The following is a 22,807-nucleotide window of genomic DNA, read 5'->3' as shown; positions in this document are numbered from 1 at the left end:
CAATTGGTCAGTTATAATTTTGAAATGAAATTCCAAAAAAAATGTGTATGGAAATATCAAATCATGAGTCTTTCAAAATGTCTATGTAGCTATATCCATGACCCATGATTCACTTCAATGCTTGTATAATACATCTGACTTAATATACCTCTGAACAAATTACATGGCAAGAACATATCTGAGACAAAATGGTAGGTCATGGTAGCATTCATTTAACAATGATACTCTATATTCCTAGTTAAGGAAATTTTTTATTAAACCTTTTAATATCTGCCGGATTAAACTATGACAAATTGTTTTTGTTTTAAAGTACCCTTTGGACAAGATCCATTATGCAATATATAATATCCATTGATAACAAGTGGGAAACAGTGTGGGGTACTGGATAAAGAGCTGACCTTGGAGACAAGAATACCTAGGTTCAAATCTGGTCTCTGACAAGTGTGACCCTAGAAAGTAACAATCCCACTTAATCTTAAATTTAATCCCATAGTCCTCTGAGTAGCAAGTAAAGATGACCTTACAGAGACGGAACCAACCCTTGATAGAGGGAGTTTATTCACTCTATACCATTGATATCATAGTTCCAGTTCTATCTGCTATAATAATAACAAGCAGGATGTAATCGAGTTGAATATTTTATTTTGACTTTACATGCGGTGTTAAAAACCCAAAGTACATAGTATTTACACATCCACAATACAAGTTTACAAGATATCTATACATGTTAAAGTACTCTATAAAACAGTATAGAGTAACTTCAATTAAGGGTTACTTTTTTATGCCGTACCATTAAAAAAGATACAATCTGTGTTTACCTTTGCACAAATGGATAAAGCATTTAAAAAAATTAAATTAACAGAATTGAGACTAGATTGAATGTTAGAAATTTCAACATAAATACTGATAGAACTCACATTACACTCTACAAGGCAGCACAATGTTACAGAAAGTTATCAGGGCTCACGCACAAGTATTGTTTCAGTTTTACACAAGTCAGGATTAATATTGGTAAAGTGAATTCAAACAAACATTTGTCGTGGGTGAACTGAGCAGTGTTTGTTGGTGGTGGTTGGTTGATTTAATTAATTATTAATCTACAATAATTTAGTTGCACTATCGAAATGTTTTAAGAATAAAGAAGACAGCTTTGGGGTTTCCAGAGTTTCAAGAAATAATGCTCTTTATCAAGCAATATCCTTTAAGGAAAAGAGTAATTGCATTATTCTATATTGTGTATAATAAACAAAAACCAAGAAATAAAAACCTTGGCCTTCAGCAAATTCTCCGTCCCCACCCCTCCCCCCAATGTAATAGGAACCAGCTTTATGTCAAGATAACAGTTGAATTTTTTTTCTTTGTCCTAATAATCCACGAATGCTCTCTGCCTTGGTTCTTTCTACATTAGTTTCAATAAACGTGTTAACTAAAACAGTCAATCGGTGAGGCACATCCTCAACTGCAAGTGGTTTCAGTAAAACCGCATAAAAGATCTCTTTTAGAAGATCTCGGCAGGTGTCACATTACCCTGGAAACCTCATTTAATTTCACATTCTAAGTGTTTCATCTGGAGAAAAACAGGAGTGGAATGTTCATCACGGCAAAGGATAGGCCGCAGCCATACGGTTGGACTGGTTTCTGTGTGTTTGTGTATAAGTTTTATCCATTAATTGTTCTGGATCATTTAATGGTTTAAAAAAAAATCTTTTCAGGTGCTGGTTGAGAAACACAACTGGCACTCAGAAAATGATGTGCGATAGTGAGAACACCGGACAGATTCTAGTACTTTTACCATTCTCATGAATAAGGCACAAAATGCACAGATTCAGGTAAACCCACACATAATATTTACAGCAAATTGTCATAACCTGCATGACTTTGGAGAAAAATCTTCACATAACACAACATAAAGAAAATGATTGCACTACTTGTTAAGTTTTTCAGACTGCTTCTGTAAGGGCCAATTGTTACTGACTTTCTCATTTACTTAAAAAAAGGGGGGTGAAGAGATGGTGGGCATGAATGTGGGTACAGTGGGATAGGATAGGGAAGAAGAATTTTTCTACAGGGTTATATTGAACAGAACCAAAGCATAACCTTGCATTGGTATGTCCAAGGTTTCTAGAGTGACTGGGGTTTGGATTCACAGTGGACAGGTAGCTCAAGCTACCAAATACTGGTGGAAAAACCATAGACTCATCTTTAATACCTCTATCCCTCAAAACTGGCAAGATCATAATTGAAGATTGGATGAATAGCAGCACAAAGTTCCTTAGGATTTTTACATTCTGGCACTGGGTCCCACATCATTCCAGCTAAATCACCTGAATCCTGGCTCCATTTTCTATCTCAAAGCTTAACCCAGTGGACTGCTGTACAAAGACATTGGTGTCTGTTGTTCAGTCATGCTCAATGTAAACAATTCCATAGCATAAAAAGATGCAATGGGTACCTAAGTAGATCCTAGTGTATACACAACACATACACACACGCACACACACACACACACGCACACACACACGTGCGTAAGCACGTGTACAATCACAAAACAGTTTGTTGGTGGCACAGACAAAATGCCACACATGAAAAAAAAAATGCTACAGTTGGGCCAGAGACTGAATTTTCAGCAAATTGCTTGGTAATCTAGAAGTTCATTTCTTGGAGACATTACCATCCTTTTTTTGACATTTGTGCAAGAGGCAAGGTGAATGCATACATATTAAATGTTCACATTTAATGGGAAGACCACTCATTACGGCAGTCTAAAATGAACCCATTTTCAAGTATTTGCTTACAGATTCTTCTGAGTACTGTATTCGCTATTTATCACGGTAAAGTAGCCCCATTGCTACACCTCCTTAGCTCCAAACAAAAGAAATGGAATGACCAGCACCTTCCTTTGTTTTTTGTTTGTTTGTTTGTTTTAAGCAAGTACTTTGAAGCCTTGCAGTAGCTACATGTGGCAAGTTCTGATGTTGCCAAAGTCAAGCAGTTTCTTTGGCCACTTGGTTCTCTTTAAATACAAGTGAGTCTCTTGTCTTAAGGTACCCACCTCCCAACATCACCCCTACAACCAGTACAGGCTAAAACACCCAGGAATAGAACACACAAGTCTTAGTAGGTGTATTTGTTCAGTGGTCTGACTGATGTAGTCTGAGGAACGAACGAGGGTTTTGGTGGCACATCAGGTTTTAAGGATGGTGTCCTCTTTATTCCCGTCCGAGGGAGGGTGCCATTACTGGTATAACTGCTCTGTCTAGAGAGAGAAGGCTGCAGATGAACACTGACTGGTGTTCCCTGCATGTAGTCCATTTTTGCACCTCCTGCGGCAGGCATATATCCTCCACGACTAATACTAGGCTGTCTCGATAACAAAACACCATTTGGTGAGTTTAAGTTTTTAGGCATAGCTGATATGGAATGCCTCTGAGAGGAATTTTTGTGATAGCCCCTTTGTCTTTCCAGAGAGGTCATTGGGACCCCAGGAGTGGTGGGCACATCCACCCGCTTTGTTGGGCTATTCCTCGGGAGAGTAGAAGGAGGGGAATATAATGATGCCTCCCGGTTTGGAACCTTAGGTGGAACCTCGGACATATTTCCCATTGGATCCAGCATTAGGGTCTGCCGAGCCATCTGGATATCTCCCATGATGGCTTTGGGGTTACTACTTGGGTCACTAAGATGTTTCAAGAGATCATTGAGAGTGTTTCTGGAATCAACAGAACGCCGGTGATCTCTTTTGCTTGATTTGGTTAGTGGGTGATCAATATTTTGAAGTTTTTTCTCAGCTTTATGAGCATTAGAATTTGAGAAAGATGTGTTATAGTCATGGGTAGCATTTGGAAGAACAATAGCACTGGGGATATGCCCATGACTTAGCGGAGAGTGGGGAGGGGGGCTAGAAGGGAAAAACTGTGGAGTGTCTTTCCTTGAAGCGCCATGTGCCTTATCAGATTGGCTTTTCATGGATTGCAGGGTCTTCTGTTGGAGGACAGGGGTGGACTCAGGGGTAGGAAGCGCAGCTAGCTCTGGAGGCTGGCCTCGATGGTCCATCATCATGGATTTAGTATCTCCATTGGGCGGCAGCTCTTTACGACTAGTCAGGAGGTTGGTGTACAGTTTGGGCGAGTCAATGTTCTGCTGATATTCCTTGACGGGGCTATCGAACAGACCATTCAGTTTGGCAAAACTCCCACTGGAGTCTGTACAGGACTGAGCAGATTCGGCATCTTTGTGGATCTTTCTTGACTTCCGAACAAACAAGTCACGGTAACAGTAAACTGCCACGCCAGCGATGAAGGCGCCCAGAACGAAAGCCGCAAAGACACAAGTGATGAGAACATTCATGTGTACCATCTGGTTGGAGTCTCCAGATTGTACTTCCCACCTTACACCTGTAATAGACATGCAGGAGAGAAGTTAAAGGCTTGGCAATTCTTCCAGCAAGTAGCTTTGAGAAAGGGTTATCATCATGTTACAAGCAGAACTACTTCCATAGGGTTAACAAGCTTGGTTTGGAGTGACAGCTCCCACAACTTTTCATCTTTCCTATGGTATTCCCAGGTGAGAGGATTACCATAGTTGTAAGGACTGTTATCAGAATTACACATCTCTGCCTATTCTTAGTTACATGACTACCCTAACGATCCAGTGCCCGTCTACCATTCTCCAAAACCTCACTATTTATCACACAAGCAATTTATGTAATCTTAGTAACTTTAAGGATTTCTGCCAGAAAACTGGGGTTAGAAGGTGACTTCTGTCTAGCTAGGCAATTAGTGAATTGTAAAGGGATTTGTCTCAAGCCTTTCTTCGTAATCCACAAATCCATACCAAAGAGCAGCTGGTATTATGAAAAACCATGTATGAAGTAACATAAATGTACACACCATACTAATAAAATCATGATAATTTGTTAGGATTTTTAAAAATAAAGTCACACATATTTTGTTTCACACATTAGACAGAAGCATTCATTGGGCAGCTGTGAATCACTAGTTTCCCCGAGTGCGTTTGCTCCAGCTATCTCTCTTTTTTTTTCCTTCCTGCCTGAGGAGTGCTCTAGAATTAATATGCTCTTTTAAAAATCCACAGAGCCTAGTGAAAGGCACTACGTACTAGTGAGGCAAATAAGTACAAGAATCTTCAAGAGAGATAGTTAACTTAGATCTAGAAGAAGAAGAGTGGATTAGTTGGTAATTGTTGAAATTTTTAATGCAACCACAGACATCCCACAGTCAAAACAACATTAGTCTAAGGAGGAACCTAGCTCTGTTACATGCAATAGATACAACTATCCCAGAGTGAGTGAAGATAAGAGTGAGATTTTTAAGATTTGCTTGCTTTTGGTTAGTCGCCAAGGCCTTTCAATATTAGTTTAGGTGTCAAGTTCATGGTTATTATAGATCGCAGTGGTATTGTATAAAAGACTCAAAGATAAGGTAAAATGAAGAGATCACTAAAACAAAAGAAAAAAAACTAGAAAAAGAAACTTATGAATGACAGATTAAAAGGAAAACATAAAATCCCAAATCAACAAAGAGAAATCATAAATGACAATGCACTGACAAAAAATAAAAACTGTTTGGAAACCTGATGTTATGTTAAGATAAACAGTACAGTGTGGATTTTTTTTCTAGTACAAAAGGATCCAGCAAGCATTTTTTAAAATTATTTTTTTGTAATAAAAATGACAGGTGTGGAAAAACAGTTGCTATTCTTTGTTGCTTGTGATAGCTATACTAGTAAATACTTTATAGAAATAAATATCTGTATGTGTGTATAGATATATACACATATACATTTATTTAAATATGTACATATAATTTTATATATTTGATTTATAATATAATTTAATATATAAATATTTTATATATTTATTTCTATAAATCATTATATGGCTATCATAAGCAAGGAAACAAGTATGTACATATGTTTCTAAGTGTGTATATGTGTGTATACACACATGTATATTTATATGAAGCATTAACTAATAAGGAAGGAAAAAATAAGCAAAGAAAAAATGTGTGTGTGTGTGTGTGTGTGTGTGTGTGAAAAACAATGTATGAAGAATCTGGGCTGCTGGACACAATCTCAAAACTGCCTCTAATTTAGTGGGCACCAATTAGCAAGCATTGTTTTCTGGTGTTGCTTGAAGGGCCTTCCAATTTCTTGCATGATCTCTCTCAGATCATTAGCTTCTTCAGGGAGAAATCCAATGTATCAGGATCATGTTTTTATCAGCCCCTCTCTTTATGAATTGTCTACTTATTTCATTTGTTAAAGGACACATTCAGACTTAACCTAAGGAGACTTAAGGGCCTGAGAGGAATAGCAGCAGAAGCAATGACACATATAACTTTCCCAGTGTCACTTCTCAAAAGGCCATTAAGAGAAAAAGGAACTAAGGCACCCTCAGGACCCAGCATCCCTGCACTGAGAGCCCTCCAACGTCAGGTTTCCACTCAGTTTGTGATGTATTCCCTGGGAAGGCCTTACCCTTTGGGATACCTGATAAAGGATCAGTAAAATCGGAAGTGTTTGGTTCATCTTGAACTACAAATTTCCGGGAGCTCGTCAGTTTAGGTTTCCAGGAATCAATCACTTTAGGTGTTATTTCTGGGATACTTGCCATTGTGGTAACAGAAGATGAGAATACCTCCATGTCTGTGGTGGCAAACAGATTTTTATTAATGTGTGTGTGGGGGGGGGAAGAAGAATATTTTCCCCCTCACTAGTCTGTGGTGTTTCTTAACAAATTATAAGTGATATTCAAAGGAAGCTTCTTCTAGCTCTTCACACAAACGCATCTGAGGAAACTAAGTCGAATCCCTTCCTTTTAAGGGAAGAACAAAAATAAAAAAACAAGTATGAAACAACATTGAACAGGTTTCAAAAATAAACAAACACAGGAAGTTCCCATTGAATACCCCATGGTCATTCATGTTATCCCGGTAGAAGGAAAAAAAGTCATAGCTCTATTTAATTTCTATTTCCTTCCCTTGAAAGAGCTATTTAATTTCTTCCTGTTTTTTTTTCTTTTTAAAAGCATATTCATGGAAGGTTTTAAAATGCATATTTTGTGTTGCAGATATTGGCTTATGAAAACCTAATATGCATTTTTTAAAAAAGCTCAGAAATCTTAACCAATAGTATAATCTGCTTAGAAAACAGGTGGTTAGGTACATTTGAAAAATAGATTTTTGGCCCAGGAAATACAGGGCACCCATAAGTTTTCATTATGCTATTCTTAGGTGTGAATAATTCTTTCTTTGTAGCTCATTCACCCCTCCCTCCAGAGTGATCATGGCCCACGGCAGAACCCTGAAGCAACAACTAGATGCAATTTGCTCAAGGTTCCCCCAAATTCCTGCAGAAATGTCTTCAGAAGAGTTAAGAGTTTCATGCAAAAAAGAAATGTAGTCCACAAGCAAAACAAGGACCATTCTCCTATAAAACATGCCCTCCTGGATCAGGCCTGCCACCCTTTACTCTGAGAAATGAAGATGCCAGGGAGTTTTAGAAGTGCCAGTAGGAGCAAAAAACCCATTTAAATGTTTTAGCATGCCTAGAACAGAAAGCAGCTGAGTGCATTTTCTGGAAGTTTAGAAAACAAAACAAAACAAAAGATCAAACTTCTTTTAGGTGAAGACCTCAAGGATCACATTTCTTATTGGTGCAAATGGTCCTAGGTCAATCCACTGTGACAAGATACAAATGCAGGTGTGGAAACAGTCCACTGATATAATATATCAGGGCCTGGTTCCTGTAATCCATTAGTTAAAGCCCTCATCAGGCCACAAGGTCTGATGATTTCCATGATCACAAAACACTCTGTAACATTTCTAAAACTTGTAAATACACATTTTAGCAAATGTGTATTTGTTTTGTAAGTCTTGGGAAAGGTGAAGAAGAGAGAGGGGGGGGAAAGGCAATGAAATTCTACCATCCATTGGGCATAGATGGCCAAGTGAAACATTCGCAATGCAGGAGAAGGGGGGAAAAAAGCTAGGTTGACTTGCGTGCAGTTGAGATGCAGTCTATGTTAATTAGCTTTCTTTAAAAAAAAAAATTTTTTTAAAGGATGTGTCTTGGTCAATGAAACTGTTAACATGCGGCTACACAGGGGTGAGGTGTCCAGAAAGATAAAAAGTCTCTCACTACCATCAGTGGGATTATGAGTCAAAGCACAAAAATGAAGGGTTGCCAAACTGCGCAAAAGGAGGGAGAAGGGGGGGCTGAAAATGCTGAACTGAAGGAAAGAAAAAGTCATTAATTCAAAAAATTAAAAAAACTAACCAGATGTTGGACCGCCAAATATTTTGTAATCTGGTGTAGTTGAAGTAGGCAAAATTTCTAAAAGAATTAAAGGAACAAGTAATCAGTGCAAAGTAACCAAAAGAAAGCAAAAATTTATAAATTCTGAGTAACTAAAAAAAGTCAAATTAAAAGACTGCAAATTCAAAAAACAAAACCAAAAACCAAAAAAACCTATTTCAATACCTTTCTGTAGATTTCCTAAATAGTTTTAAGAGGTGAAGAGAAAAAAAAAAAGGAAAACTTCCCTATTGAATCCCCAAGACCAAATAACTCGGCTTTTGCGAAGTTTTAAGTTAAATGCTAGGTGGTAAAAAGGTTGATCATCGAGTACGGTCCACATGCGATTGTGGCGGCAAGAGGCCCAAGTGATCTCGTCTTACCATGGCAGTCCCCAAGTTGTGCTGTGTTGCCATATTCTGTGTCTTGCTCATATCCTCCAACACTGTGGTTATGGGAAGCAAAGAAGTCCTCAGTTAACAACCTTCATAGGAATACAAGTGACAATCAAAGCAGAACCAAGAACATAAAACTGGTTAGCAAATACAGGACTGGGGATGGTATCCCTGTCCCCCCCCCAAAAAAAAATAACAGCAAACAACATTACATACAAATATCCCCTGGCTATAATGACTGTCTATGCTGCAGAGCTTGTTAATGAAGCTGATTAGGATAATGGAGCAGTATATAGTTTTTCCTCCACACCCCTATCCCTTTTCTGGCTGTGATTTCCCTTCCCCTGTCTCCATGTCTATGCCCAATAACAGTGGAAGAGTCAAGTTATTGGAATTTTATGAGAAGTCAGGGCTTCAGCAGGATACACCATCAAAAGGAACAACTGAAATTTTGCCTACTGTGACAACAGGCACTTACAGCATCCCGGGTTTCACTCTGCCACAGGCTCCCTGGCTTAACCAGCCACAATATGGGTCACGAGATGCAATGCAAGATCTGTATAAAAAATGAGAACAGAAGGTAACATGGGCTCTTCCCATCACCCAAAGGTCTCCACATGGGCAGCTTCCAGGTTAAACAGAAAAAAGAAAATCAGCTTACTTTTTACATGACCCATAACGCTCACAGCGACTGAGAGGGATTCTAATAACGCAGCTGGAGAAGGCTACATACAAAGCATGATGATCTTGATCCAGCTGCAGGGAGATGACCTTCCTGTCCTCTTCACTCTCAGCATTACACCTGTTTGGTAGGAAACATTTTGAAGTTTTAAGTCAGATGACGTGTGAGCTGGAGAAGAAGACAGGCACTTGGGTTTTAGTTATCTGCTGGAATTGGGTAGCTCTTGAGGAATAAATACTCTCTGCAGAAATCTACATAGATGTCTATCTTCTCTTAAAAATAATAATTCACATTTTCTATCTTTTACCTCTCTGAGAATGATCAAACCCATGCAAATAAAGTTTAAGGTTGGATAAAGAGTTTCTAAAAACTATTAGGAGAAGCTTAAGAATTTTGATGATCCATAAGCTAGAGAATCAGAATTTCTGCTTCTGAAAGGGAGAACACAATGCTTTGGAACAAACTTTTTGTGTATGCAAGAATATGAAAAAATGTCAGACTTAGGACTCAGAGGCTCTAGATTTGAACCACAACTTTGTCACTCGACCATCTTAGACAATTTACTTAATGTCTCTGGACCTCTGTTTCCTCATCTGTTATAGCTAACATTTATATACTACCTACTTTAAAACTATTTTAAGTGCTTTACAATAATATTTTCTCATTTGATCCTCACAACAACCCTGGGAGGCAGGGGGTACTATTATTCCCATTTTACAGATAAGAAAATAGAGGTAAACAGAGATGAAGTGACTCGTCCAGGGCCACAGAGCAAGTAAATGTCAGATGTCAGATTTGAACTCACAAAGATGAGTCTTCCTGACTCCAGGCCCAGTACTCTGGTCCACCGTGCCACCTAGCTGCTCAGTATCTACAAAATGACGGTGCTACGCTAGATGACATCTGAAGTCCCTATGAACTTATTTCTGGATTTTTTCTTAAATTCAATTAAAAGAAAGCTGGATTCACCTTCATTGTAAAAACCAAAAAAGATGCCACAGAGCAGAACCAGAAAGGAAATGGGATATCATCTGCCTTGTCAGTTTGGTCATGGTATCAGATGTTTTTGCTCGTTTTTTTTTTTTCCCCTCATGGTATTCAAAGGTGGTGTGTGTGTGTGTGTGTGTGTGTGTGTGTGTGTGTGTGTGTGTGTGTGATGACAGATGTAAAAAAGATTGCTCAAATTTAAAACTAGCTAAAGGGTTCTCAAAGATTGTAATTTTTCCAGTTTGAGTGATATACAATAGAGAAACCTGACTTTTAAAGGGAACAAGTACAGGAGTTTATACTTCAATGCTTATCTTATCTCCAGAAGGGAAGCAATGAGATAGAGGAAAAGAGTAATGGTTCTGAAGTTACAGGATCTGTGTGTGAATCTCCATACTGCTAGGGTGAAAGCATCCTTTACCATGCTTTTATCCAACTCCTTTGTTCTGGTGGTCCAAAGGATCGTATTTCATAGGGGATTAAAAGAAAACACAGAAAAAGATGTGTAAAAATTCTTCTTTTTTTTCACTTGTAACTGTTGGCTAGCATGTGAGATCCTAAAATATCTCAAAGATGTAACAGTGGTGGTGTTAAAAACTTCTCCCTTTCCCCGGGTGAAAGCAAGAGTGGATCTATTTTTAGTCTGCTCAATAGTTCACTTTCCCTCCCCTCATGTACCCAATAAATATGGGAACATTTTTGTTGAAAGAACACTCTCACACCAAACCATGAATAATTTAGGGGTCTAACAGGACAGGTCGTTGTTATTCACTCAACTCTTTGTGACCCCATTTGGAGTTTTCTTGGCAGAGATACTAGAGTGGTTTGCCATTTCTTTCACCAGCTCATTTGACAGATGAGGAAACTGAGGCAAACAGAATTAAATGACTTGCCCAGGGTCACACAGCTAAGTATCTGATACAAGATTTCAATTCATGAAGATGAATCTTCTGACTCCAAGTGTGGTATTCTACTCACTGCACCACCTAGCTGTCCCCAGGAGGAAAGGACTAGAGGGAAAAAATACTCTGGAAATATTTGGGTTGTGCTAGAGAAGAGCTCTTATAAAATATACCTACTTTGCATGGTTGTAAGCATCAATCTCTTCCAGTAATACACTGTCATTCAAGGAGAAAGGACTGGTCTTTGCCAGGATCTTAAGTACCACTCCAGCTTCGGAGCCAAGGAATATGACAGTGTAGTTTTGGTATGGTCCAGCTGAATGATCGACTGCAATAGCCGTCAACCTATACCTACCGAAGGAGAAAGGAAAAATGATGTAGTCAAGTTGAGTGTTGGGTCAACAGGTAATAGTTCTAGTAGACATGTGTGTAATTCCCTGAACAAGCCTACCTGACCCGAGTCTTTGTGAACCAGGGCTCCTCAATGATGGACGGGACAGCAGAGTCCATCAAAGGATGTGATTTGATGAAGGACAAGGTTTCATCAGGGAAATCAATCGATGTTTTGTAAGCCTCTGCAAGGCCATGCTTTGCACAACAGCCAGGCCTGAAAAGACCCAACACTAATTAATTTTTCTTCCACTAAAATCAAAGTTCTGGCAAGATAATGAAGTTAATAAGAGAATATATAATAGAGAAATGAGGATGTCATCTTTATTTGGGGAAATGTTTGTTTTCCTCGGCCTCAGAGGGCAGAACCAGTAGCAATGGGTACAAGAGGCAGAGAGGCATATTGAGGCTTAATAAAAGGAAATACTTTCTAACAGTTGAAACTGTCCAAAAGTGGAATGGGATGCCTCAAGAAGGGACAGGTTTTCCTATCCCTGGAGATTTTTAAATGGATCTTATATGAATACTTGCAATATGTTGAAGAGAATATTTAGGGTTTAGGTATGGAATGGACTAGATCAGGGGTCACTGACCTGGGGTTCGTGGGCTCTGAAGTAGTCTGTCAATAGATTTCAGAAGGTCTGTATCTTGGATGTGGGGAAAATTACATCTATACTTCAATGTAAGTGGTTTCCTTTGTAATCCTATGTAATTTATTTTATACATCGAAAAAACATTCAGAGAAGGGTCCATAGGTTTCACCAGATTGCCAAAGAGGTCTATAACTCAGAAAAATAATTACAATCCCTAGACTAGATGGATTCAGAAGCCCATTCCGTAGGGGAGATGAGAGTGATTCCATGATTCAACCAGGGAATGCCGAAGAGTCACAAAGGAGAAATGCTATTTCCACTTATATGACAATCCCTTTATATTTCATAGCTTGCAAAGATGCTATTCACAAACCAATTTTACTGACAAGTAACTAAGGATATTGTAGAGGGAATTCCAGAACTATGTGTGAAGTTGGAATTAAGAGGCTTCCTTCCATCTCTCCTGGGGCTGAGATTCTATAATTTTATGATTCTTTACTATATCAGGAGTAAGAACCCCTACCTCAGTTATTTTTTCTCTTTTCTTTTCTTTTTTTTTTTTTACCTTGGCTTGGGGACTTTGTCTTCAGGTACTGCTGTCCAGACAGAGTCAGGGGTCTTCTGTTCTTTAAACCTTCCTTTGAATACTTTTTCAATGTCATCCATGCTGAAAGCACACACGGCTGAACCAGGGATGCTATAAGAAAAGAAAGAGAAAAAAAAAACTACTGGGAGATTCTGACAAGGAAGCCAAGAATTTCTCTGAAGGTCAGGTGCCGGTCCCTTACCTGTTAAGCTGTGTGGTAAACACACCGACCACAGTGGGGATGCCATTGATTTGTATGATGTCAGTAATGGACTGAAGGACATCAAAGTAGAAAAACGAATCCCCAGGGACAGAACAGTTGAGTCGGGCCTTGAGGAAAGAAGTCCAATGTTTCTCCAGGACCCGCTGGGAACCACCCATGTCATTCTTGCATATACGGGCCACTCGAGAATACACAGCCTGCCCAGATGAAGAAAGAAGAGCCTCAGGGACATGAATGTGGGGGGAAAATCAGGAGAAAAAAAAGCTGTTTTCAAGAGATCAATACAATATGGGAAGACTGTCTGGTTTATAGGAAGCCTTTTCTTTACAAAATGAATTCACACCACAATAAGCAAATCAGAGAGAAAGGCTATCTTTGTAATAATAGCTAGCATTTATTTATACAGTGCTTTAAGATTTGCAAAACACTTTATAAACATTATCTCATTCGAATCTCACCACAACCCTGGGATATTTTCTCATTTTACAGATGTGAAAACTCGGGGAGAGATTAAGTGACTTGCCCAGAGTCACACAGCTAGTAAGTATCTATGGTCATATTTGAACTCAGGTCTTTCTGATTCCAGATCCTGTGCTCTATCCATTGAGTCATCTCGTTGCCTTTCCTGGCCCTGACCTCCTAATTTTTTTCTCTAGACATTCATACTGTCCATGGAATCTAATATAGTCAGGGAAGTGTGTATATGTGTTTATGCATGCATGTGTATGTGGGGGTGGGGTGGAGATAAATCTTAGTTAGTATAGAAATACTCATTCCTAAAGTAGCCTACTTTTTTTGTTTTGTTTTAGTAGCCTAATTTTGAAATAACTTTGTGTCATTCAGAAAAAAAGACTAACTCTAGTGAGTTAAGAAATTAGAAAAGATCAGGAATACTTGTAGATAACTACCCACAAAGACAGAAAAAATGAGAGTCCTGAAGCTGCTGTTTCTATGCTGGACGTTGTTCAAGTCTCCCCAGGAGTCACTATCATAAGATGGTGATCATATAAGATCACTATTTGGCTTGAAGGAACTTAAAGAGGTCAGCTGAGGCCCAGTGCTTTGCCCAAGGTCACACAAGTGGTAAGAGGCAAGGTGTGCTAAGATTTGAACTCAAGTCCTGTAACTCCAAATTCAATACTGTAATGTAAATGCAAATTTAAAGATCTTCCCTGCCCCTAGGCCTTTTGATAGGCTTAAGAGACTCTGAGAAACTTCCTTGATTTGAAAATATATTCTGCCTCCTAATAGGCTGAATGTGATCACCTAGAGCCTGTGGCAGGAGGCTTGGTTTTCAGGAATGCCCACACCTTGATGCTGTGTGATTGGGCAGTGAGTCAAGAGGGTGGTTATATTCTCTGACCCAGGAGAAGGCTATATAATCCCTGATGTGAAGCTTTGCTTTGGGGCTCACTTTGAGAAGTATTGTGGGATTTGACCAGATGAGACTCTGGGCAGCCGTTGTTGAGAGCTCCCCGGCTTTGAAAACCCAGATGTTGATGCTTCCCTCTCTGGTAACTGTGATTTGGTATGAATGTATGTAATGGTTGGACAGTTTGGAAGCCTGTCTGCTGAAATGTTCTTGTAACTTATTCTTGTAACCTCTGTATATTCTGAAGTTTGGGGTGCTGACCTTTTTCCCCTGAACTAGGTAAACGATATATGTTTGATTGATTAAAGTAAGCCTGTTAACCCATTTTGAGTTGCTTTCCTTTAGAAAAGCAGATCTAAGAACCTGTGTTGGTAGACACCCTGGGGTGCTTGCTGCTACAAATACTCTTCCCAAGATAGCCAAAAACCCTCTAAGGATAACATGCGATACACCCATGAGGGACCAAGGTGTCACAATGATGTCACTAACTCTCCCAGACCAGCCCCTCACTCCCACACAGTGCCATGTAACATAGATCTGTTATCATATACTTGCCTTGCCTAAATTATTATGTTCTACAGCAATTTCTCGAAAGAAGAAATAAACATAGTTTCCATATTCTATGGCATGAAGAAAGTGTGGCTCTGAAAGAAAAATTGAAGACAAACTGGTATCTAATGGAGAATTCAATTAGTATTAGATACTGAGTGCTCTGAATGACTGACAGATGTCCCTTAGTTACATACAAACAAGTCAACAGGAGTTCTGATATGCCGAAGATTTTAAGGAGTTCTAATATGGGTGTAGTCAAGCTTCAATGAACTCAGGGACTTTAATGTCAGCTAATGGACTGTAGAAAGGCCTACAGGGAATTATACTACAGCAAAGGTCTTTGTTTCTACAGATTTATTCATTAACCTACTTAACTAGGAAAGAAAAACTCTTACACTCAAAATAAAACCTTGAATTCCAGGTCCAAAATAACAAGTTCAGTTATTTCAGTTCTTATGTCTGTAGACATTCACCAAATTCATCCTCAGTAGGATTTTATGCAAAGATTTACTGAGGATCACATAAAAAAAGAGCCTGGCTAAGGCCAGACTCCTGATGTGAATTCTGGTCTCTTGACCAGAATCAAGGGCTCCCTTCCCTAGACTCTGCCAGAAGCAAATGGTGATATAACCAAATAAACAATAGTCTGTTATTGAGCTTCCTCCCTCCCAGGGCCCTTGGCTGGGCCATCTTTGGCTCTAAAATGCCTTCATTTTTCAAAGGTACCTTTTATCCATTTGGAATCATATTTTATGGTTCGTAGGGCAGATCCATCGCCCATGCTCCGATAAATGACAGCATCACTTGCCAGGAAATCAGCTACTGTTGCAGAATACAGCTTGCCATCTGAAACAAGAGTTCTAGATTTGGTATAGCAAGTGAATAAAACATTGAGCACCTACTATGTGCGGAATGCAGAGATGGACACAAAGGCCTCATAATATCTCACAATAATAATACTCTGCATGTCTGTCACATGGCCTCAGAGTCCACATCTGAAAACAGTGGCTGGCTCACATAGTCTCTAAGCTATAAATTTGTGTTGATAAATCCTTTGAGATAATCAGGGTAAATACTAATAACTAACATTTATTTAGGAATTTAACATTTGCAAACAGTTTACATGCATTATCTCATTTAAACTTCCCAATTGTTGGGAGGTAGGCTTTTTTTTTCCTTTTATTTGGACCTGTAATTGCATCTATGTGGGGAAATCTTGGTGGGAAAACTCCCCAGACGGATGCAAATCAACAACTTCACAATAACTTAAAGTCTTAGAGAGTTTCCTGGAGGCAATGAGAAACTTGCTAAGAATCATTCATCTAGTTACAAAGGTTCCCAAAGTGGGTGGTACTGCCCTTTTGGGGTGCAGGAAAGATGCAATTGAGGGGCACTGAATAAAAATAAGGGGGCAGTGGAAGAATAAAGAGAGAAGAAAATTTTGAAAAACTATTCGTACATCTGTTGTATGACAGAGTTAAAGTTGCAGTGATCACATTATTTTCCAAATAAACACACACAAAATGCAAGTTATAACCAATACTGCATCATCAAAATTTCAATGCAAGAAAAACCCCACAAATTTAAAATAAATTATTAAATTTAAGAAGTATCATTTTAAAAATAATTACTTTTTTTGGAAATAATACAAATTTCAAAAAACAAACAAACATTATAAAGGGTTAAAGAAAGTGTATTTCCTGGGGGAGGGGTGGGAGCAGGTGCTGAATAATTTTTTTTAAAGGGGGCAGTAGGTCAAAAAAGTTTGGGAACCTCTGACCTAGTAATATATCAAAAGCAAAACTTGAATGCAGGTATTTCTGACTCCGATAGTGGTCTTCCAGTCATTATACCTTGCTGCTTCTCATGATGTAGGTCCTGACAATATTATTATGCCCATCTTATAAATGTGGAAATAGATTTGGAGAAGTTAAATGAGCTGTCCATGAGCACACACAGCTACTAAGTGTCAGAGGTGGGATTCAAATTCAGGGCTTTTTAAATTCAAATTTAGCATATAAATCTAGCAAATGTATCCACCAAATCATACTGCCACTCTTGTATTATTACTTTCATTTTATAGGCTTGGAAACTGAGGCACAGAGTAGTTCGTATAGCTAATTAAATGGCAAATCTAGGACTAGAAACAAGGTCTCCTGACTCCACGAGAGTAGTCCTTCCACTATAATACATTAGAATTATAACTTTCATTGAAAGGATTTCACTTTTCATCAATGTCTTCTGGAATCCTATTTTAATATCTGACTTTCTGCACACTTGTGTTAAAGAAACTATCCGAGTGGCCATAGGTTTTCCTGTAAAAAATCCTTCATCCTCTTTAATGTCAATAGTCATTTGGAATCATGACCAGAAAGATCTTACCAGCAAAGAGGGCAACATTGGTTTGTCTGGCATCAAATGGGCACCTTGCCAAGCCACTAATTTCTTCCCCATCATACTCTAAGGTATTCAACTGCAAAAGAAGAATAAAGAGCAGACATCACATCTGTTCTATGTTATCAGCTTGAAGGCAACTGTGTCTGATTTCTGTTGTAATTCTATATGACAAATTCTGTCTGTCTCTCTTTTTCCACAGCATTAGAGAGAAAACAAGTCACTGGGGTACAGACTAGAAAACTCAACTCTGACACTGAAATAGTGAAGGTTTAAAAGTCTATAACAATAACAGACAAATCATATCATATCTAATGTACTTACCCTATAGTATCTGCACATGGGATTAAATGCATTCGTGCCACAGACAAAAACCATCTCATCGTTTCTTGGAACAAACACTTTAATAAAGTTGTGGCACTCATCCTAAAAAAAAAAAAATCGAGTTACACATTAACAATCGATTTTTCACATGGCTCTGAGAGAATACCCCTCTAAAAACTAGAACTACTCCAAGCTTTCCATAGTTAAACTCACTTTGTGTTTGCCTTTCATGGCACAGTTTTCTCGATCCTGTTGCCTTGACCTCCATGTTAATTTCTGTTTTAATCAAATAAAAAAAAAGAGAGATTAACTTTTTTTTTTACCTTGGAAATACTTCCTTGGAGATAGAGAATGCACTCAGGGGACAGGGCAGATATGTAAATTGCAATCATTTTCATGAAAAAAAGTTGCTTACTTTGCTTGGTATCACTTCTGCTTTGGGGACTTCATTTAAATTTACAGTATAAACTTGATCCCTGTTGGAAATAAGGGAGTAGGCCATGTTATTGGAAGGCATAAAAATGGGAACCTTTTCTGTTTTTCTTTTTAAACAGATCTCTCTAATATGTTGTAAAGCCCTTAGAGATTGCTTACCCTCTGAAACAATTTAGTCAACAAACAGCATATTTTCATTTAGTAAGATGTGTTTGGATCCTCTCACTAGTCAGGGAGAGGTGTTATCATGGTTGCTCAGAGTATAATTACAAATATACTTATGATATTCAGGTGGTTCACTCCAAGTTAAGAAACAGGGAAGAATTATTTCCCAGCTATTCTCAAGAGTTTTCAGAAAGAACGGTCAAGTGTGAGGCCGTAATGGCTATAGTAGCAAAGTGCTGATGAATGCTTTGTCTCTGAATGTTGTCCCTGCTACAGAACTCTGGGAATTTTTTGGGTAGCTTGGTTTCCCCCCCTCCCCTTTTCTCCTGCCTACTTCTGATTTTTGATCGCTATCTACATATTGCTTTTTCATGAACTAGATGCATTAAAGCATGCACCACTAGAGAAAAGAATTTTAATCTAATAAACCAACGAGAGGAAAATTACCTGCCAGCAATATAAAGTGTGTCTCGAATTTTCAACATCAGCTGAAAGTCCAGCCTGTGCTGAGATTCATTGCCTGAAGGGCGTCCTCTAAAAACTGGATATTGCCTTGAATCTGCAAGTAAAAACGGCCTACACCATCAGTCAGGATTATGGAGTTGGAAGATCAATAGACAGCATTGATTAGCTGTATATACTAGTTGTAGAAGGGTTTTAACTAAATTCCTCTGGTAATGTCCTGAATGTAAATGAATAAAAGATGGGAAATGTCAGCAAATGGTCTTTTTTATACCAAAATTACATGACTTATTTCTGATTGCTTTAGAAAAGAACACCTGAACAAAACTGCCTAATTTTGTGATTTAAAAAAAAAAAAGAAAAGAAAAACCTAAGAAATAATCAGGGATAAATTCAAAATTAAAAATGCCTTATAAAAAAAGCAAATAAAAATGCCTAACTCTACAAAGCATGCCAAGGAATTGAAAACCAAAGTGCCTCTTTCTCTTGAAAAAGGAATCATTCTATGGCTTACTTACAGTGGTAATCAACGGTATTGATGGGTTCATCGTCCTCAGGAAAGCTGACTGCCCTCAACTGGGAGATGGTTATTAACAGTATATATGCACAAAGCAGGGGGGGCCTCATGATTGGCCAAGGGGGAGAAAAAAAGAGCAATGCCTCCTCAGAAATCCTGGTTAGCTACCTGCAAAACAGAAACAGGTTGAAAAGATTTCCGAGCTGTGATAAAACTGTTTTCTCATTTGTAATCAGCTCAATTTCTCCTCCTCTCCTTCCCCTCCCCATAAACGCTGGCAGCTCTGGATGAGGCACCTTTACAAACACAGGGAGAAAGTGGCAGCATTCCAGAACTGATTAAATTTAGCATCTGGGAAGCGTATGGATGTTTGTGAATTTTTTAGGCAAATTCACAGGCTTTTTTTTTCCTTAGGTAACTATGTATGTCACACACAGCAAAGTCACAAGAACCATAGACAGAAATGCAGGCTGCTGCTGACTTGGCAAGAAGACAGTGAAAGTTAGGATTAGAATTTTAATTAAACTGCAATTTCTTTCCCTTCCCCCAGTCCCCCTAAAAAGCATCCAATAATGAATTTCCCTCCATCCCATAAAATGCCTAAGCTGTCCTCACAGATATCCAGAGAGATGATGATGGTCATCACCCTAGTAACCCATTGGCTGGAGATGGTGCTATGCTGTTGTTGTAAGCATATTGAGGGGTTTAAACCTCAAAGTTTGTGAGTAGTTTTGGTTGTTTCGTTTTGTTTATCCTGGACTTGGCGGTAATCAAAATATGGCAGACATTAAATAGATAGCTTTGAATATAGGTACAGGTGAGATACGTAAAATGAAAAAAAAAATGTTCCCTGTATAATGTAGCAGAAAAGATGGCAGAGATTAGATAGCTGGGTTGATAAAGAGATCAGCCAAGTGTAAGTATTTTTAAATGAAAGCCCTCTGACACATGTCATATTAAAATACATCATGTAGACCTGTCTTGTTATAATATTACAACTCCAGGTTGTGAGATCATCTTGTCCAGCTCCTTAATTTTCACATGAGGAAACTGAACTGACCCACTGAGAGAGGAAGTTATGTGTCCAAGGGAACACAGCAAGTTATACAGGCTCATAGACTGGAAACTAGAATAAAGCTCTTGTCCAATCCCTTCTTCACCCCATTTTTTTTTAACAGACATAGAAAATAAGGCTCAGAGATTAGGTGTCTCACAAATGTAGAAGGGAGATTTTGAACCCAGGTTTTCTGATACCAAATCTTGTGCTTTTTCCATAGAAACAAATTAATTAAATGGTTGTAGTTTTTTTTTTCTCCTTACACAGCATGAAGATAGTTATAGCTGGTCTGCTGGGATTGTTGGAGAGGGGAACCATGCATTGGGCCGGGGCTGAACCACATATCCCTTTAGGCCTTTGAGATTACAATTCACCAAATAAAAAAGTTTACTCCAGAGGATGTTATTAAAGCTTAATTAACTTTAAAAAACCAAGCGGTAACCAAAACCCCAGGGCTCCTGATCTACTCTCTTGACAACTCTCAACAGGATGGATAGGTACATATGCAAAACTCCAAAGACCCCACTTTGCCCAAACTCTCTCTGCCAATTTGGACTGCCAGCTACTATAAAAACACCTGGATTTTCTCCCCACTGAGAGGCTAATGTGAAGGCACAAAATCATTCCAACTCCCAGGGAACTCCAACCTCTTGGCCAGAGGCAACAAGATCGCTGCTTACACGGTTCTTAGAACAATCATACATGTAAATGTGAGTTTGGGGAATGCTGCCATTGTAAAGAGAGAACAATATATTGGAGCCCAGATGAAAGGTGTACAAAGCCTCCAAAAGCTTTGGCTAATGAAAATAAACAGGAAAGTGTTTTAGAAAAACTGGGTGGGGTGGAGATATGGGAGGGGTGGGGAAGGTCAGAAATCAGGATGATTATTTGGGTCTACTTCAAGCATATAGATTAAGAAGGCTTGAGAAGGAGGGCAAAGATCAGTTTATAAAATCTGACTAGGAAAAAGAGAAAACTAGATCAGAGATGTCTGTATGCAGAAGACTAAACTAGGGAAACAATACTGTGAAGTATGTAAGGGGACTGTCTGAATTCAGTCCAGTTCTGAATATGATGATTATGTACAGACAGAGAATCTTGCTTATATAGTGAGGAAGAGACCTCAAAGGGAAAACTTTATCTAAGCTAAGAGTATAAGTGCAGGAGGAGAGAGGCATAAATGCCAAAAGAATGAATAAATATATTTCTTTTAAAGCTACTTTAATATATTTAAACTATAAAATAAGCATATTTGTTTTAAATACATTAAATATTTTAATTTATCTTAAATATAAAATAAATAAATATATTTTAATCACATTAAAGTATTTTAATGTATCTTAAATATAAAATAAAGATGCTAGATAAATTCTAGGGTTGCAAAAATAAATATTTCTTTGTTTTATATTTAAACATATTAAAATGTTTTAATACATTTTAAATATAAAATTAATAAAATGAGGAATAATTTGAATAATCTGAAAACCCCTACTTAGAATATTAAATGGAGTTAAGTCAAACTGAGTCAGAAGACAGGGGGCTTATAATTTGTCTATCTATATAACTACTTATCTATATAGACTTGTACCTGAGCTCTTCAGAATCACAGAAAGTAGAGCTTAAAGGGACCCCAATATCATCATCTAGGCCTCTTTTCTCATTTGACAGAATAGGAAACTGAGGACCAAAGAAGGAAGCAATGTGCTCAGGGTTACACTGATAGTGAGTAAGACAGCTAGGAATTAAACTGAGACCCTCTCACTCTAAGGCTAATGCACTTTATGCATTGTTGAAACAGTTCTGTGCATCTTAACTGGCCGAATGTGAGTAGTGGCAAAGACATCATTAAAGTTCCTACTATGTTCTAGGCACTATGCTAAGTCCTTTACCAATACTACCTTATTTGATCTTAACAACCCCGGGAAATAGGTGCTATTATTATTATCCCCATTTTACAGATGAAGAAACTGAGACAGAGAGGTTAAATAAATTACCCAGAGTCACACAGCTAGCAAGTATCCGAGGGTGGATTTGAACTCAACCCTTCTTGACTTCAAGGCCCTGTGTTCTATCCATTTCACCACCCCAGTGAGGAATAAAAGGCAGTAGTCTCAAAATCAAGGCCTTTGGCAAAGAACCACCTCAGGTCTTAAATGGTGGCTATGACTCTAGAAATTCATCCAGCAGCAGTTTCATGTTGAGGGGACACCAGAATCTTTCATAATGATTGCCTAAAGTGGCTCATTTGCTACCGTGTTTCCCCGATAATAAGACACTGTCTTATTAATTTTTTTGGACAGAAAAACACCAGAGGGCTTATTTTCAGGGGAGAGCTTATTTTAATGAACATTGACAGCAATTTTAATAAACAGGTAAATGTGAACAAAAAAATGTACCTTTATTCAATAAGCAAATCACTGGGGAAGAACAGGATGATGCGCTCACTGCTGCAGCT

At 38.4% G+C, this 22,807-nt stretch overlaps 1 protein-coding gene across 14 annotated transcripts in view; it reads right to left on the bottom strand.

Annotated features, from left to right (window-relative positions):
- Positions 1-625: 625 nt before the first annotated feature.
- The window catches only part of SEMA6D (semaphorin 6D), a 70,674-nt gene continuing 48,492 nt past the window's right edge, over positions 626-22,807 (bottom strand). For 4 of the 14 annotated variants that reach the window (XM_069097967.1, XM_069097966.1, XM_069097968.1 and 1 more), the window contains 18 exons: positions 19,297-19,463; positions 18,764-18,875; positions 18,132-18,192; positions 17,930-17,992; positions 17,717-17,818; positions 17,381-17,471; positions 15,725-15,844; positions 15,002-15,090; positions 13,054-13,271; positions 12,831-12,962; positions 11,734-11,889; positions 11,460-11,633; positions 9,373-9,513; positions 9,190-9,267; positions 8,700-8,800; positions 8,299-8,355; positions 6,499-6,666; positions 626-4,394 (listed from right to left, as the gene is read on the bottom strand). In XM_069097967.1, coding sequence (XP_068954068.1) covers positions 3,115-4,394; positions 6,499-6,666; positions 8,299-8,355; positions 8,700-8,800; positions 9,190-9,267; positions 9,373-9,513; positions 11,460-11,633; positions 11,734-11,889; positions 12,831-12,962; positions 13,054-13,271; positions 15,002-15,090; positions 15,725-15,844; positions 17,381-17,471; positions 17,717-17,818; positions 17,930-17,992; positions 18,132-18,192; positions 18,764-18,875; positions 19,297-19,405 — 3,252 coding nt within the window. In that variant the 5' untranslated portion in view covers positions 19,406-19,463 and the 3' untranslated portion in view covers positions 626-3,114. The remainder of the gene's footprint in view (positions 4,395-6,498; positions 6,667-8,298; positions 8,356-8,699; positions 8,801-9,189; positions 9,268-9,372; positions 9,514-11,459; positions 11,634-11,733; positions 11,890-12,830; positions 12,963-13,053; positions 13,272-15,001; positions 15,091-15,724; positions 15,845-17,380; positions 17,472-17,716; positions 17,819-17,929; positions 17,993-18,131; positions 18,193-18,763; positions 18,876-19,296; positions 19,464-22,807) is intronic. The other 10 variants (XM_069097970.1, XM_069097971.1, XM_069097972.1 and 7 more) reach the window with 10 other exon arrangements.

The sequence above is a fragment of the Petaurus breviceps genome, unplaced genomic scaffold, assembly GCF_028583685.1.
Source record: "Petaurus breviceps papuanus isolate PSGF00001 unplaced genomic scaffold, PetGlider_PUasm1.0 37, whole genome shotgun sequence".
Taxonomy (NCBI): Eukaryota; Metazoa; Chordata; class Mammalia; order Diprotodontia; family Petauridae; genus Petaurus; species Petaurus breviceps.
Note: the sequence above shows the minus strand (reverse complement) of the source record. Positions and strands in the feature narration are given on the sequence as shown.